The following is an 18,218-nucleotide window of genomic DNA, read 5'->3' as shown; positions in this document are numbered from 1 at the left end:
AGCCTTGTGGTAATCCTTACTGTACATGGCTTTGATAGAAGTAACAGAATAACAGAACTCTACAAGATGACATGTTTTCGTTTTGAGCAAAACACCTAATAATTTATCAACTACTATAATTCTCATGAAGTTAAACCAATGAATACAAATAAAGGTGCGAGTGGTACGAATGAACATACAAAGAACAATCGAATTGTGTAATCTCAGACTAGCATTAGTCACTTGCATGAATAATGAATATAGGTGACGTTGATTAGTCACTGAAATCTCACTTTCACTTCAAGGTTTGAGTAATTTATTTTTGTTTGTTGATTGGTAACTACTAGGTCTACCAAGATTAGAGATGTACCCCCCAGGACGCATAATGAGATACATCCCCCTACAATACTGAGATATATATTTTCTACATTCTATACTCTGTACACCTGCTATTGTGCAGTAAATCACCTTATTAAAAAAATGTTTTAATGAATTTAGACTTTAAAGTTATTGTCTTTAATACAGTGCAATGATTTCTATATTCAAATACACTTCGTTAATAAAGCTTCATTGTTAGCATATGCCTGTTGCCTAAAGCGACCAATATCTTCTGTAATTTAATATTTTTTAAGAAAACACTTAATTTTAAAGAACTTTTTTGCATGCTTAGAAAATAAAAATGGTTTGTTACGGAGTATTTTTTTATCAAAGTATACTTTAAAGTATAATAATTTAACATATACAGTAAACAGACAAGATAAACATAAATCTAAGTTGCAGCAGTCATTCTAAAATTTAAATAATATTATTTATTGCGAGCTCTGCACACTGTTCGAGATCAAAAGTAATGCTTGGTTAAGCGAAGGTACTGCTGTGGCCGTGTTCAGTCAGTTCACCGTCATGCTCAACTCAAGGACTTGTCACAGGAAATTAATGTTAGACGGAAAAAATTGTCAGCCAATCAGTTCCTGGGACCTCATCCGTGGTCAGGACATGTCCCATGTCTCAGTCAGTGCTCTGCTATCAAGGTTGGTTACTACCAAGGCTGTCAGATGATAAGATAACCACCACACTGAAAATTTCTTGATATCACGAAAATAGTTATTAAATAAAATGCAAGATGCTATTTTAAAACTCATATGCAATATTCCAAGATGTTTTACATTTTTGGCAAGAGTGCAGCTTATACTATCAGTTTGAAAAATATTATTTTGTATTTACCTCAAACGATTTTAATTTCAGATGTTTAGAGCTAGTTAAAAACGTGCTAATAGAATATTTTACAATGTCTTTTTAAACTTGCACCGACAATTATTCAGACAATTTAAACATGTTTTTTATTATAAATACATCTCACAATATTATAAATTGAATTATGTTGTTTTGTTTTCAAAACAGGCTATTGCAATTGTACTCATGACAGTACTTATGGAAAGTTTCTATATAATCTAATCCAATGTGATCTCCAGAGCCCAAAAGCACTTCTCATTTTCAAGTTTATACAATATATAGAATACATATCTTTGAATAACTCGGCTTGTGCAAATTTTAACAGCCCAAACAAATTCAAGCTTACATAAAAATCGATCTTACAAATATTTTGACCTAGTTCATTAGCCAGCTCAATACACTACTTCGTTCCAATAGAGCGACTGTTAACGCTTCTAAAGAATTATCAGTCATTTATAGGAATGTTTATAACACATCCTAAGCTTTTTGAAACTGACAATTTTTTGTATATCAAATGGGTTTTGGGATATTGATTATATGTTAACATCATAAAAAGTAAATTATTAATGTTTCTTTTCTGTCAATAAATCTACATATTGTACTTCTTCCAACTGAGCTGGAAGGACACTTTTTACATTACTTCCCCATTAAAATTACAATAATTACACTACATGTAATTAATTTATTAAATTTATTTTAAAATCTATATACCATTTGCATGTTTTTATACAAAACACTTAGATATATTTTTGAATTTATATAAATGGTTTTATTGTGGGACACACAATTACTGTTACCATGATTTTGACCAAATTGTTACAAAGTTTATAACATAAAATAAAATATTAATGTAAACTATGTTTTTTTTTAAATTTAACATTACATTTGTTGCAATTGTTGTTTTCATATTTTTAGAACCAATTTTATGAGGGTAAGCTGATTACTAACAACGTGTTACATGAAAAAGAACTAAGATTAATGTACCAAAAATTGACACATCTATAAAGTTGCAGTAAAATACGCAAAATCTAAATCTAAGAATAACAGTCATTTAGAGCTAGATTTCATAATGTATGACCCTTACAGATAATAAGTGTAATATGTGATACGGATTTGTAAAGCTCACTAAAAAGTTGTTATTGGAAACTGACAATGCTGACTCGTTTCTTCTCATGATGTGAGGGAAAAGTTATAATTCCATACATACGTGTGTACATTAGTATAATGTCACTCTACATGTATGCTCATCCACATGTGGTATATTTGTGCAGTGTATTTTATGTGTGTATGAGTATGACAAGAGAAACTTCTGTGATTCCAAAATTAATTTTGAAATTGTAGTTTATAAAGAATTGCACAAACAGGTTTTCAACTTTGTATGTATTTGAAAATGATATAAATAATATTTCATACTTTCAGAGCAATCTCAACAAGAAAATGGGGAAAATGTTACTGGACAGGAGAAGAAAGGTGCTGGTACCCATAATTCTATAATTCTGACTCATTCCTGTTCATCCAATTCCCACATGGGGATGGTTGGACAGACACCTGACGACGTCGAGACAATGACACACCAAGAGCACACGGTTGCACCTCTAACACGTGTGTTAGTGCCTGGAATCACCTTCACTAATCATGAATATACAACGACATCACATTTCTCCTAAATTGTGCAATGGCACACGACTGCAAGTTGAGTCTACACACAGAAATGTGAACAAGGTTGTCATAATCACCGGCTGTGTGCATTGGTGACACAATCTTTACACGCCACATTCCTACAATCCCTTTAGATAATCATTTTCGGTTTTCCGTGAATCCACGAACAAAGGTCATGGGCAATCATTGAAATTGCTGAAGCGGAACTCCTGTTTTCCTGTTTTTCTCAAGGACGGCCTTATGTAGCCTGTTCTCAAGTACGCCGTCCAAGCAGTCTGGTAAATTTGCAAGTTGAAGGCTGAACAAAACTTTTTCAAGGCAAATTTTAAGACCATATTTACGAGGGTCGTCCACAAAGTAACCTCCGTTTTGAAATAAAAAATAAACCAGTTGAGATACAAAAAGTGTATTATGTAAATGTTAAAACTACAGCTTTTCTCTACTTTTTCTACATATTCACCATACAAATTCAAGCACTTATCATATCTTTTAACAGTTTTTGAAATTCCGTCTTTAAAAAAAATCTGCCGCCTGAGAACGTAGCCAACCTTTCACAGCGTTTTGAAGCTCTTCATCACTCGCAGACCTCTGAGATGCAAGCCACCGCTTCATGTACGGGAAAAGATAGAAATCACTGGGAGCCAGGTCCGGGCTGTAGGGGGGGTGGGTCAAAAACGTCCCATTTGAACTTTTCCAAAAGTTCTGTTGTTCTTTGAGCTGTATGAAGACAGGGGGTTGTCATGGACAAACACAACACCAGATGTCAGAAGACCATGACGCTTGTTTTGAATCGCTCGTCGTAGCCATTTTAAGGTTTTACAGTAAAAGGTTTCAGGAAAATGATCCGAAAGTTCCGAGATTGTGAAGCGACGGTTCTTGCGAATTTTCTCATCCACTTTGTTCACCAAGTCATCACTGACGAGAGATGGCCTACCACTCCGGTCTTCATTGTGAACGTTCGTTCTTCCATTTTTTAAAAAACGAACCCATTGACGGACTCATAGTGTTTGGGCCATACACCGCACTCAATTCACGATGAATTTTAGCTGCTGTGTAACTTTTCGATCACAGAACTTATTACACCACGAACTTCACACTTGGCGGGATTTTCTATCACGGCGCTCATGTTTTTGCGTTGTAACAAATGAACGCGCGATCGCACGATGCTCTCCCTTGCACAGCTAGAAGCGTACTGAACGGCTGCGCACACCGATGTGAGAATGGCGGCGCTACCCCCACTACTTATCGCGCCACGCCCAAACGGCGGTTACTTTATGGACGACCCTCGTACGTTCTGAGAAGGAATTTTCTATCCGATAGCTGTGCATTATTCAACAAGGTACACACGAAATGCCGGGCCTCCTAATCCTGTAACTCTAACATCTAACATCTTGCAGCAGTTTGCCCTGTAAATATTGAGTGGATTCTCACCAGAATCGTGAACTTGCCGGTGTCCAGTTCGCTTTTCAATGGTTCCTGCGTGGGGTCAAAGTGTACGAGGCCCTCGCGCTGACGAGTCGCCTCGTGCTGCTCGTACAGTGCCACGGCTCGTGCCACGTCAAACTTACGCGCTGCCAGGAACTTCACCGCTGTACCCCACGATACCAGCCCACCACTTCGCCGCCGACGCATACGGTTCACAACCTCTATGAAGTTCTTGGTGGCCTGCAACACAAAAAATAACAATCAGATATCAAATGACAAAAATTTAATAGAAGTGGACCTTCAATGTATGCTCACTAGAAATCTACACAGATCAACCTTTGTTTTGGTTGATTTTACGAGAGAGAGAGAGAGAGAGAGAGAGAGGGGGGGAGAGAGGGGGGAGGGAGGGGGAGAGAGGGAGAGGGAGGGAGAGGGAGAGAGAGAGAGAGAGAGAGAGAGAGAGGGGGGGGGAGGGGGATTTAAAAATATGAGGCAAAGTGATTAACAAGAAAATTAAGAACTAAGATTTTGTAAGTACTGTATCATATAAGCTATAAATAAATATTACAAGAAACCAAAACAATTAAAAAGATGTAGTAAAGGTTTGAGGTCTAAAATTTTAAAAACTAGGGGTTGCTAAAACATTACTTATTGACATAAAAAACAAGTACGTAACTAAATGTGATTTGCCTTATGAAGAATATATAAAAAATAAAAAGGTCAATGAGCTAGTAATCTCAATTTTTAAATGTAACAATCACCTGATTATTAAACAGGGGTTAAACAAGATTAATAATTTCATAAGTATATTTTAAGTGAGGTATGGCACTCAGTAAATCCATTAATACTTAGTTATTATTTAGCAAGTGAAATAAATTTGTATCAAAATGCTGATCTAAGACTAACCCAAATTTCACTATTATACACTTTCAATCGAGTATTCCAATTTTTTGTCATTACAGTTTGAAGATGTGTATGGCTATCATTTTCTAACCTGATATGATAATTTTCACAAGATTTTTGTCAAAACAAATCTTCTATAACATAAACATTTTGTAAGTTTAAAATTTACACCCTGATTCAATTTAAATACATAATTTTTCCCTTAATAAACAAAAAGAGACTATAGGACAGGACTATAGTTAATATGACACTTCTTATTTATTTTTATCTGATACACCAAAAGGTGGACGGACATTGATTGCCATTTTACCAGATTGTTTCAATGTAAACAGTGCTGTTAGCATAAGTGAGGTTTTATCAGGTATTTGTTGTATTAATATTACAGCAGTTGAAAGTTACAATTAATTTGTAAAACCAGTTGGTTCATATTCTCAGAGAAAGTATTCAAAAACTGACAGACAAACACAGCGAAGGATTCATCTTGCTCACACAATGTGGCTTGAGCTTTATAACGAAGTGGGCACTGACATTACAAAGCTTACCCCTTCCAATGCTGCTATTGAGATATGCTGGGTGTAAATAAAGTAAAGCACTCACTCCTCAACAGTTAAAGTTGTAGTTGTAGTTTATTACATTACTTGAAGTTCGATTTCAATTATTTTTTTAAACTTTATTCCTTTTCCAAAATTTGGAGGGGGGAGTTAAAGAAGGGAGCAGTCAAACAACGATACAACATTTTTAATAATCTGTTTTTTTTTCTCCTACATAAAATAGGGGATACTCAACTGATATTACTTTACACAGTACATAACTTTAATATCTATTTTAAAATGCCGAAATATTCCCCTGACTCACCATTTTGGAAAAATGTTTGAAATGGAGTAATATCTATAAACAAACTTTGAGTAGTCACTGGTTTAGCCTCTACAGTTTTAGACTTTATTGACAGTATTAAACAAGGTGGGAGTACACCACGCCCACGCTGTGTGTCAAGTTGGCTGAGGTTGCATGCATAATTTCAAGCCTATTACTTATTTCATTAAGCTACATGTGTCACTAAACCACATTTTAAAATAGCCCCATATTTGTTCTAAGTTTGTTTACAAATCTATTTATTCTACCTCGTTGCCATCATGGTTACCCGTAATACAAATGTAAAAATGTTTACTAACGCTCAGCCGAACCCCACATAATGACAAGTAACGCCATCAAACTTAATGTTGCTTATGTAGGGTGTCCTGTAACTATCTGGACAAAACTGTACCATATTATTGCTCCAGGTCAAGATAAACATATTTCACCATATGGACATGGGTCTTTGATGCTTAGTTTCCCATATGTCTGTCTGTATGTGTCTTTTTAGGTAAAAAATTATCTTAAAATAACTAATAAGTTTAATTATACCACATTTGGTTCAAATGTTTATATGATAACTAGACAAATTTTTTTTTAATTATCATGAAATTATCTTTACTATTTTAAAATTTGCGACCATTAAAACTTTTAAACTTTGAAAATCTTAAAAACCAGCAGTTTTTCTCAACAATTATATGAATAACAATTTTTAAAGAGTATTATCACAAATCTAATGACGCCAACATTATTTAAATCGAATATTAAAGAACTGATTTAGAGCACATTTACTGTGACAAGACATGGCCCCATTGAGGTTCTCAGCGAATAGCCAACAATACAAAAACTAATTAACAGCAGCTCCTCATTTGGGGCCATGTCTTGTCACATTAAATCTGCTCTAAATAATTTATTGTTCCTTTTAAATAATCTTGGTGCCATTATAATTGTGATAATATCCTCTAAAAAAACTGTTATTATTGTAGTTCTTGAGAAAACCTGCTGATTTTCAAGATATTCAAAGTTGAAAAGTTCTTATGGCCGACATTTTGAAATTACTAAAGATAATTTGATATTTTTAGTAACTGGCCTTGTTATCATAAACATCATAAATTACAATATAATTAACAATATAATTTAATTTATTGGTTTTAGATACATTAATGTTTTAATAAAACACACACACACACACACACAGATGACAGATAGGAAATTAAGCAACAGGTTCATATCGTGAAATATGTTTGTCTTGACCTGAGCAGCAACATATACCTTTGTCCAGAGAGTTCTGGGACATTCTGTATAGAAATAACCTTATGCAAAAAGTGCCATCAGGAGTAGGTTAGCTATATCAAGATATTGTGGGACAGACAGAAATGAACTTCACTAACGATTCCAATCGGAATTAAGTTAAGGGAGATTGTATTATTTCATCCTTGAATGTGAATAAATGTATAGAATATATATACTGAACTCTTGTCATAATACTTTTAAATTATTATTCCCAGATGTACATGAATTAATATATTAAATTTGTTAAAAGAGACGTGCAGATGCAAGTGTGTTTTTACTTTAAAATTTATAATTGAAAACATTTCATAGTGCAAGATTATAACAGCAGATTTTTCAAGACATTAATTAAATAGCAGTATTAATAAATATAGTAATCGTTACTATCATCAGTTTTAAAACAGTGGAGTTTAAAACTAAGTTCAAAAATAGCCAATTGGCAGACTGTAGCCTATATTGAAATGACACAAAACAGTAGTATTAGGACAGAAAGGATGCCGCTTTATTATCAGGTTTAAAATCCAGCATCTGGAAAAACCACTTTCGTTTCCTTTAATAAGCTAAAAACGCCGAGAACCGAGCTCAAAATAAAAATGTAAGAGACGTAGAGCGTTTACGAAGTGATGACGGAAACGCTACCCGTGACATACGACCCTGACCTATTTAACTCCTTCGGCCGTTTAGTCGAGTAAACACGCGAATTCAGTAGCAGACTGCGCGTACCTTTCTGACAAATTGCGTCTGTTTCTTGGCGCACAATGTGCGTACAGATTATTGTCGTACTCCGGCAATAATTTCGTGCACACGTAGAAATAGCGACATAGAAACCCACTCTCGCCGCTGTTTCCGTCTCGATTATTAATGAAGCGCTTGTCGCTCGCGTTGCTGGCAGGCGGTCTGCCAGAGCGGCGGGCGCTCGGGTGGATGGGGGGGGGGCACTTCCGGCGGGCCGGGCGGTACACTTCCGCTTATCACTCCTCCAGTCTAGGTGCTGATAGTGATAGTGACGTCATCTCCTCGCCTGATGCCGCGCCACGCTATCCGCCATCCATTCAGGACTGCGCGTGTCAATGTCAATGTCTCTGTCCGGTGAATGGTTACCAAGTCGAGGAATTTCAAAACGAATGGTTTTACTTGAGCGACAGATACCACCAGTAGATTTTCTGGAAAAGGACTGAACTAAAGTGAAACTGATCTACATCGGCTGTTAAGCGGCTGGGTGTTAAATTTATCGGATTTCATGTAAAATGAACTGAAAAACTGAATAAATATGTCCCAGACCTTAAAGGCCATGCATACCGGAGATATCAGACAAAATGTTAAAATTCGGTCTCGAAAAAACATGCTTTGTTTAGATTTGAAGTACACTAACTTCATTAAATGGATAATAAGAAAGACGCAAACCTTTTTTAACCAAAATTTATACAGAATTTAATTTTGAGGAGAATGATGTAAGAGAAAAATAGGCCATTAACAAACAAACACGAAGTTTTAAAAATTACGAAAAACGTTCATGTAATAAACATATATTGCAAGTTATGTCTTATTTTTTGCATGTGTTCATTTAATTAAACATTAATCTTTTTTTAACTTTGTATAAACGAAACTTCGTGCAACATTGCAAGTCTATATACCAGTTCTTTAGGCAGTTAATATCGTGCTGACAGATACACAGAAACGAAGTTTTCTTAGCCCTTCGTCTGATATGTTTCACTAACGCTCAGCCAATTACCTACGTAATTTTTATTAAAATTAAACAACAAATGTTGAGTATCTAAGGAGCAGCGAAGAGATGTATAATATTTTCAGTTAAACTATTTTATTAAGTACAACTCTGTATGTCAATTCACACTACCTAGTTTTGAATGAGTACCTGGACGCGTTAGACGGGGTATTAGGGGGCCTACAGTTATAGCAATAAAACAAAAAGACTCTATTGCACAACCTGCATTTTTAACCACACGCTAAAACTAGCAAAAAATCAGTGATGAGCTCTGACCACATGACATTTACTTGTAGTAACCGGTATTCAAATTGTAATCGAAACAAGTGTGAACACAATAAAGAGCTACTTCCACTTAATCACCAACGAATTCAACAACCTATCGAATTTGTAGATTAAACTTACGGTAATTACTTACAGATTTCGAATATAGATTTTGTATTCCATTTGTATTCAATACACTCATTTTGTTTGCGGGTACTGCAATCAAAACAACGAAATATCTCTTTGAGATAAGACCTCTCTGAACATTTCCAGGTCATTTCACTTAAGCAATCAAAAGTCTTTCAGTTCGTTTAGAATCCATATTTATTTGTAAATTAAATTCGTCTATATTGCATTAAACAATTTACTACATAATAAGAAGTATTGCAAGGATTATCTTATATATATAAAAATCTTGAGTCACGATGTATGTTGCCAATAAACTCCAAAACGACTGAACCAATTTCAATCAAATTTCACATGTATCCGTAATTTAGTCTAACTTAGAAGATAGGATAGTTATTATCTGAATTATTCGCTTATGTCGTGAATATAAACGAATAAAATGAAGAAAAGTTTTCAAAGCGCCTGCACATTATAACCTGCAATTACGAGATAGATACGTATATTAAACAGTGAAACACTATTTGAAGGCGCTAAGTTATGATGTATAATTGTCTAAACTAAATTTTTGGTTGAACTTAAAGGTTGAGTGGTAGACCACTTTGTAATAAAATACATTATGCATGTACAATACATCTTTGACATATTTTCTTGATCGTGACATCAAGGTAAAATCTACATCGGGGTTGGAAATATAATTTACTTCAACCAGAAATGCTCATACGCGGGCAAAACTTACGAAAAGCGTGCGAAGCCGCGGGAAACAGCTAGTTCTTTAATAAAGACGTAAGTCTAATCAAATAAAAATAAATAATGCTGTCCAGTAAACTATTCTGACATATCAAACGTAAAATTGCAGAGACAATTTATACTATTCAGATTTACTGTCATCCCTGTGGAACAAAAACACTCCAATAGATAGATATGACCTGACTCAATGATTGCGATTTTTTAAATCGAGGTTTCAATTGTTCGGGGTGACCGAATTGTCTGATCTGAGACAGCCAGAATGTCCATTTTGAATATGAAGTACACAAATTACGGAAAAAATTTGACAAAATGCACTAACTACTACTATTATTATTCAAGGATAATAAGGAAAACCTTATAATTAAAAAAAAGAAAATACTGTACTCTAAAGTAGTCAGCGTGAAATTGTCGAAAATCTAGAAGTTTATGATACAGAAGACATCAAGGTAGTTAGGGTATCGTTGATTGTTAAGCTCCTGCCAATCACGATAAAGCTCAGTCAGTTTCAACTCATCTGTATAGACGAATGCTTATTATTGGCAGTTTCGGTTTAACATTATGTTGACTTAAGATGGCTGTACATAGCGAAGCCGAAATATCTCAAGAATTCAATTGTGTAAACAATGTCCTTCGACGCAGTGCCAGGCGAAGTCAACACTCTCAGAGTATATTCCTTTAGACTATTATACAGGTGTTCAGAAAAGGGTGCGTACCTTTAAAGTGGTCGTGTCCACTTATGCGTTGACGGATTTCGTTGAAAAAAGTACCGTTGGAATTGTAATGGAAATTGCTACATAATTGGTCCCTTGTAATTTTGTTTATAATAATATTAGTTTTTGTTATTTAACTGTACAATTTTCAGCACGCCCCATTTTATCAATATTAAAGCAAATCACACAATTATTTTTGTATCACTTTTTTATTATGAGCAATGTTTGTATCTATAGCTTTACTAGTTCTAGAGATAATAATTATAAAAAAAAAACAAACAAAATGACGGCTAGCGGCTAAACAAAACATTTCTCGACCAATGTTCACAGGACTTTTTGTTTGAAATGATGAATACTCATTCATCACAGCCACAGAAGTTTGTGGCACACTTTCATAAACTTTCCGTTTACAAAAATTGTCCATAATTACACCAAACCTTTTTATACATAGTGTGGTTTATAATGTACATGCATGTAACCATACTGTTTTGTAATAACTATTAGAAATAAAGGGCTTCTTACTTTTTAAGCCTAAGTATAAATATTAAATAACCCCCACAGAATGTTCAAGAACATGTTTAACTCCATAATAACAAGGTGGGAAGTACGTAAAAATGAAGTTTCAGACAAATTTTTAAATCTACAGATGACATATACCTCGAGATATTTTATACTGGGTTTAATATCAGTGTTTAAATAATAAAAGCCAACACACCAATCAACATAAAATAATGTTGGATGTGTTGTGACAACTAGGTTACCTGTGTTAATATGTCGCATGTTAAAATCTCTTATGAGTATACAGAGTTCGTTCACAGATTTATTTATTCTGCTATTTCCTCCTTGCCGTCATGGTTACCCATAATGTAAAAATATTTGCGTTTTCCTCCTGAAATTAAACTCCATACACGTACTGTAGGTCAGTTCGGTTTCGAGATATCGTGCGGACAGACAGACAGACAGACGTTACATTTTTCCACCTCCACGAGTGATACGCTTCGCTGACGCTCAGCCAATTATTTATGGAGAGAACGATTCCTCCTCTTAATGGACTAAGGGCCGTCGCTAGGCGCAGTGTAGCAGCAAGGACACGAACGGACGACACCGGACCCGATGTCCTGCTGCACCGACCGGATGGTATTGACGAGAAAGATAATGAATGGGCCATCAGCAGTGACGCAGAGGAACACGGAAAATGGGCTTGAAAGTGGAGCGGACGCGGTCCTGTTCACACGCGCCGCGCGTCACATTGTTGCTGTAATACGCGAAAGAAACAGAAACAAAACTTTCTAAACAAACGCGACGCAATATACTCATGTGTTTTACAACTTGCAACTTTTCCTATTGGACCATTTAAAACTTCATTCAGCTCAATCACAATGAATATGTTTTTTCCATTATACGTGCAATTGAAAATCTTGCCCATAGAACATCTATACGTAGTCTATACAGTTTTCAGAATTTTTTATATTAGAAGCGAAAATTTAGGTACAAGTAAGCTGACGTATAAAACTAGAATTAGCGAAAGTAGAACCTTCAGGTTACCCAAAGTTCATAAATAACTCTATAGACAATCCATTCAATACATAGGCCCAAAATGATTTAATCAAATGACTGATGAAATCAAATCGGGTAGTAACTTTAAAAAATTCTGCTCCTTGCTAAAATCCTGGCTATTTACAAACCCTGATATCGCTCTTTAACGAGTGCACTAATTTAAGTTTTATGCAACCATTTATTACATTATTTACATCATTATTGCACAATTTTTAACCTGATTCTGTAAAAACTACTACGAGTATTTTCATAGTAGTGTGTGCGTGTGAATGTTTTTTTTTAGAACGGGTGGATGTTCTAACGTATTCACGTATAAGTACGTATGTGATTTTTCTGATATTTGTATGTAATTTTATATAATACATTAATTAAATTTTCAATCATTTTAATATATTTGTTTATACATTTTTTGAAAAATTATTTATGACTTTAGTGGATAAGATTGTACTTAATGTATTTTTCAAAACTGTTTTTTATTCTTTACATTGTCTAATTACTTTCTAATAATCACTTTATACTGTATAAAAATCTGATATACGTCTTTCTTTTGGTTGTAGTTTTGTTTGTAGTCTCTAGCAGACGTCGCGGAAAGCAGTCTGTTGACTTTTTAGGTTTGTTTGTAGTCTCGAGCAGACGTAAGTCAGTCTGTTGCGGAAGTCAGAGTCAGTCTGACTTTTTAGGTTTGTTTGTAGTCTCGAGCAGACGTTGCGGAAGTCAGTCTGTTGACTTTTTAGGTTTTTTTGTAGTGAGAGCAAGCTATAAGCTATAAACTGTTTATTTATGTATTATTTGTCTGTTACACTGACCAGCTACTTGATTTTATGTATTATTATTATTTATTTATATTTGGTTTCTGTGTTTAAACAAATTGTAGAAATTTACCAATCAACCTATTTTGTTTTCAAAGATTTTATATTTATTTTCCCAAAACTAAAACAATACACATATATGCACAAACCCGTCAGCTATATTTTACTGTATTTACTTTCATTTTAATTTTTACGGCACTGCTCAGCGATGTTGAGCATCTTGCGACACGCCATTGGGGGGTTTCGGGTTCGAATCCTGCATCGCGCCCAAAGTTTCCTACTCTCGAATCAAAAGGTATAGCTACCCGAGTATAAAAGTTAACCAAAAACTAACTAGTATACCTGCAATAACGGAGGTTACAATAAAATTTAGCTTGTTTATTGCCGTGTTTAACATAAAAAGCAAATTATTTACAAACAATAACTTACAGTTCTTATGCCAATATGAATAACAACGAAAAAGGGTACAGTTTTCAGCGCTTGCTACAAAACTGCAACTTTGACAATTCTAAATTTAAAAAATAAAACTGCTATCCGATTAAGACAACATTTTATACAATACTAGCAGTTACCCGCGGCTTTGCATGCAATTTAGTATTTAAAAACAGAGACACCATGGGTGTATTAAAACACTCCAAAGATAACTGAAGGTTACCGAAAGGTATTTTAATCTCCTGATCCATTTTATACGTATGTTTAAAGAAGAGCGTTTTGGGGCCCCGAAATAGGGAAACAGTTTTCATAAGTATCAGTCAATAACTCGAATTTTCTCTCCAACAATCCATGATTTTTAATTGAATAGTTTCAACGATTTCAGTAAAAATTGATCTATTTTAGGCCACTGTAGAGAATTTCAAATCCTTAGCTTTCATCAGTAATAAATTATAGTGGTATACGTAGTACTGCAGTATATAAAGTTTAGAAGTATGCACATTTTAGAATCGAATTATGTTAGTGTTCATGGTTAACAACTTCAGATATTCAGTTAAATTATGAATGGCTTTTATTTTAGTCTTTGCGCGTTAGATATAGACACTTCTGATTTGAAAGTACTGTAATTTTTTGACACAAAAGTTAAGTTTGCCTTCTTGGGCCGGTCAAGAAAATATGTCAATAAATGCTAACTAATGGCCATTTTAATTTACTTTCGTCTGAGGTATTTCTGGTGCCACAGTTGAGTTTGTTTTGTTGCCTTAATCAATAAGATATACACATAAGCGAGTCTGGGTTTTATAACAGTAACTTTGTCTCTGATATCTGCATTACAGTGAATATCAAGGAGTTCAATAAAGTTCACTGTGACAATATTTGATGAAATGTAAAATTCAAAGTATCGTTTAATAAATCTGTGTCATCAGCGATCTCAGAAAGAAATTGAAACGAGGAGTGTTTTACTATGGAGCTTACTCTATTATTTCAAGACTTATAAAAACAAATTTAAAATTGTAGTTAAATTACAACTGTGCTGTCATTTTACTATGTTTACATAATTATAACAGTTTATTATATTTAACAGGTTCTTTGAATTAATAACATATGTTTGCAATGCATTTCTTACGGGGAACTTCGCAACTGTAGAGGCCAGTGGGGCGGAGCCCTGACATCGAGAGAAAATGCTTTCTTATTGTGCCTCTACGGCACAAGATAAAGCTACATACCAAATTTCATGTCTATATCTTTCATGGTTTTTTAGCGTTGGGAATTAGTCAGTCAGGACATCTACTTTTTACTATTTTGTATTTTTTAATTATTTATAGTTGTATAAAAACACATGTTATTAAATAACATCTAGCTCAAAAATTTTGGCATTGGTGATCGTCATGGAGCTTTAATTGCAGAAAGAAAATAGCTAAATGTTTATGAAACTCTCCTTAGTGAAGCTATACTAACTAAATAGTGTGTGGCTAACTTTCAAACTAGGGCGTCTATAGCCTACTCTTGATCCACGATCAGATTCTTTCTACATGCGGTACAAGTCAAATTTTAAGATGGACACTGAATAATCCCACCTTTCCCACAATACCGACCGGATCTTCAAATTAAACCATACAGTTCGCAACTGGATTGCTTCCTGAAGCTGAAAGGGATCCAGTAAAGCCTGGAGTTGTGGGAAGCGATGAGGGTTGACGCGCCTTGAAGGGATGGCCACACCTGTGATTCTGGACTTCCGCTTCCGTTTGCAAAGAGGGGCTGGTTCTGTCTCCTCGGGAAGTGTAAAACAAGAGGCTCCTTCTCTATAAACGGCACAAAAAAATCCGTCCTGTGTATGAAAAAACTAGCTAGGCGCCTCCGTATCGAATTTCGGCTCAATCTTTAAAAAAGCTATTAAGAGTACGCCATACCACGTGTCGCGTAACAGGCTTCACTGAAGTTCCAAGATTATCATTTCATTCTCAAGATAATAACAATAACCTATCTTTATTGCGTCAACAATTACAAGATTGCATGCATGCACCATTCACATTCATTACTATAGACATCTTGCATTGATTTAACTATAGAAATGTATAACAGAACTAGAGTTTTTATCGTTTTTTTTTTAATAGTTTTTAATCATTTTCAACCCAGTGATTCAAATATGAACTTTTCAACGCAGTAAAACGCTTTTGACATCAGAAGGTGTTTTAATCCAGATTTGAATAGTTTATAATCACTGAGATGTTTACTTCCCTCAGGCAACTTCTTTACAAGTTTCAAATGTCGTCGTCCTATTGTACGATCCGACAGTTATTCCTGCCTCTAGTCTCATATTGTGTGGACGTCACTGCCTTGGACCAACTCGCATTTGAGTCGACAGTATAGGGCTATGTCGAGAATAGGCTATAGAGAAAGGGTAAAGTTAACAATCCAAGCTCCGTGAAGGCATCTATGCACGATTCTCTAAAATTCAATTTGGAAAGGATTGAGACAGATTTCTTTTGAGTTTTAACTACTCTTTCTAGTTTGTATTTAGAACAGCTGCCCTACAATCCCAAGCCGTAAGACAAATGTGGATGTAACAGGCCAAAGTAGGCTATTTTTACATCAATAGAACAAAATGTTGCAAGGTTACGCAAAACATAAATGCCAGAAGCAACCTTTGAGCAGATGCTGTAAATGTGAAAGCCCCCTGTCAGCCCTCGACCAAGGTACATTCCAAGGAACTTGCCGGATAAGGACCTCTTCCAGGAAAACATCGTCCATCATTACCGCAGGACGGTACTCTTCTTCTTGATGATGTCAAAGGAAAAAATGTATTGAATTTGATTTTGAGCTGTTTTATTCTGTTTTTAAATTGAATCTTGAGAAATATTCTATGCATGAATTTAATTCAATAAAATGATTCCACTTCAAGATCATTTTTAGATTTCGATTTGATACAGAGAGTTGTGTCATCAGCATATTGTTTACTTTTCCGTTTTGGATTGATGTACGCAACTTGTTGACATAAATAAGGAAGGGAACTGGCCCTAATATTGATCCCTGAGGGAAGAGGTCCGGCGGACAGACAAATCAGACAAAAACAATTTTACATCCCACAGGCAAACATACGGAACGATCCAGCGATTTTCATGCATAATGTTCCATCATCGAATTCAAAATCGCTTTTTTAAAGGCTCATCTAAATTCCTAGAGGGACCTGCCCACCATGAAACACTATGTAGAACAACTTGGTCAATGTAGAAATTACATTACATACAAAACTTAAGTTTATAGGTAAATTCATTCTTGAGATATCCAGGTGAAAACAAACTACATACAACATTTCAAATTTATACCTTAACTAGCAGTTATCGGCGTTTTAGCAAGCAATTTCCAATTGAATAATAGATACGTCCAAGACCTAATTAAATGTCATAATAGAGACTCCTGAAATTAAGTGATGATCAATCGAATATATGCCAATCGCCTCATCAATGTCAGAATAATTGGACTTTTAAGTTTTAAAGTTAAAACAGCAATGTGAATACTTAACCTATTTAAACTGAGTGGAAAAATACTAAATCCTTAATGATGATGATCTTATGATGTAATATGATAAGAGTGCTATAAAAATATTTTTGAATCCGAAGTAGAAATGTTTAAAGTATATATTATTTTAATGCACATTTTGTTTAAAAGGTTCAAAAGCAAAACAAAATTTGCACGGGCTCTAACTTCAGGTTTAGCGCGTGAAGAAGCACACCTGGTTCGGACCTATCACATTTCACATGCCAGGGTAAACTGCTTGGTTCCACGATCAAAAAATATTTACGTACCTCGACCTGCGAAGGCTGCTGTAGTTAAACATTTTCTACCTTTGAACTTTGTATTCTTCTTCTTGACTAAATTATTCCCGGTGCCCCAAATTCGCACTTACAGTACTGCGCCCGATCAAGAAAATATATACATAGGTTGATCCCAAAGGTCAGTCGATATACTTCAGTCAAAAAGCGACTACTTCCGGCCATTGTAATCTACTTCCGATTTAATGTATTTCTGGTGCTGTAGATGCATTTGCATTGTTACCCCGATGAAGGAAATATAAACATATCTAGATATAAAAAGTGTAATTTGGCCAAAAAGCGTTTACTTCAGGTTATCGCAATTGACGTCCGATCTAAGACAATATCAGTTGGCTATGAATGAACAAAATGATACTAACACACATGTTTAAAAAGTCTTCTTCAGTGAAAAGGCGTGTTCTTAATAGCATTTTTATTGTTACCCGATCAAGAAAATATATAAATACATAGATCTGGAAAGTCGTCGCTGAATCATCGGCACCTACTTCTGACCTCGTAGATATATCCGCTACTCGTAGATTATACACACTCATGTGTATAAAATTTAACCTTTTTCTAGGACAGCGGGAAGGTATAAAAACAATAACATATTTCTTTAGAAGTTCCAATCCCATTTTAACCCTGCACCTCCTGCTTTGGTTAGCTGTAATACTTTTTCATAATAATATGTAAAAACTAC

The 18,218-nt window shown here is 34.9% G+C and overlaps 2 protein-coding genes across 3 annotated transcripts in view; one reads left to right on the top strand and one right to left on the bottom strand.

The window, feature by feature from the left end:
* Positions 1-18,218, top strand: part of LOC124365730 (tyrosine-protein phosphatase non-receptor type 9-like) — a 174,308-nt gene that overhangs the window by 53,469 nt on the left and 102,621 nt on the right.
* LOC124365732 (tyrosine-protein phosphatase non-receptor type 9-like) overlaps positions 1-18,218 on the bottom strand; it is a 37,464-nt gene that overhangs the window by 2,394 nt on the left and 16,852 nt on the right. For both annotated transcript variants that reach the window (XM_046821718.1, XM_046821716.1), the window contains exon 2: positions 4,300-4,533. In XM_046821718.1, coding sequence (XP_046677674.1) covers positions 4,300-4,533 — 234 coding nt within the window. The remainder of the gene's footprint in view (positions 1-4,299; positions 4,534-18,218) is intronic.

The sequence above is a fragment of the Homalodisca vitripennis genome, chromosome 7 (genome assembly GCF_021130785.1).
Source record: "Homalodisca vitripennis isolate AUS2020 chromosome 7, UT_GWSS_2.1, whole genome shotgun sequence".
NCBI lineage: Eukaryota > Metazoa > Arthropoda > Insecta > Hemiptera > Cicadellidae > Homalodisca > Homalodisca vitripennis.
The sequence above is the reverse complement of the archived record's forward strand: the minus strand, read 5'-3'. Positions and strand labels throughout refer to the sequence as shown.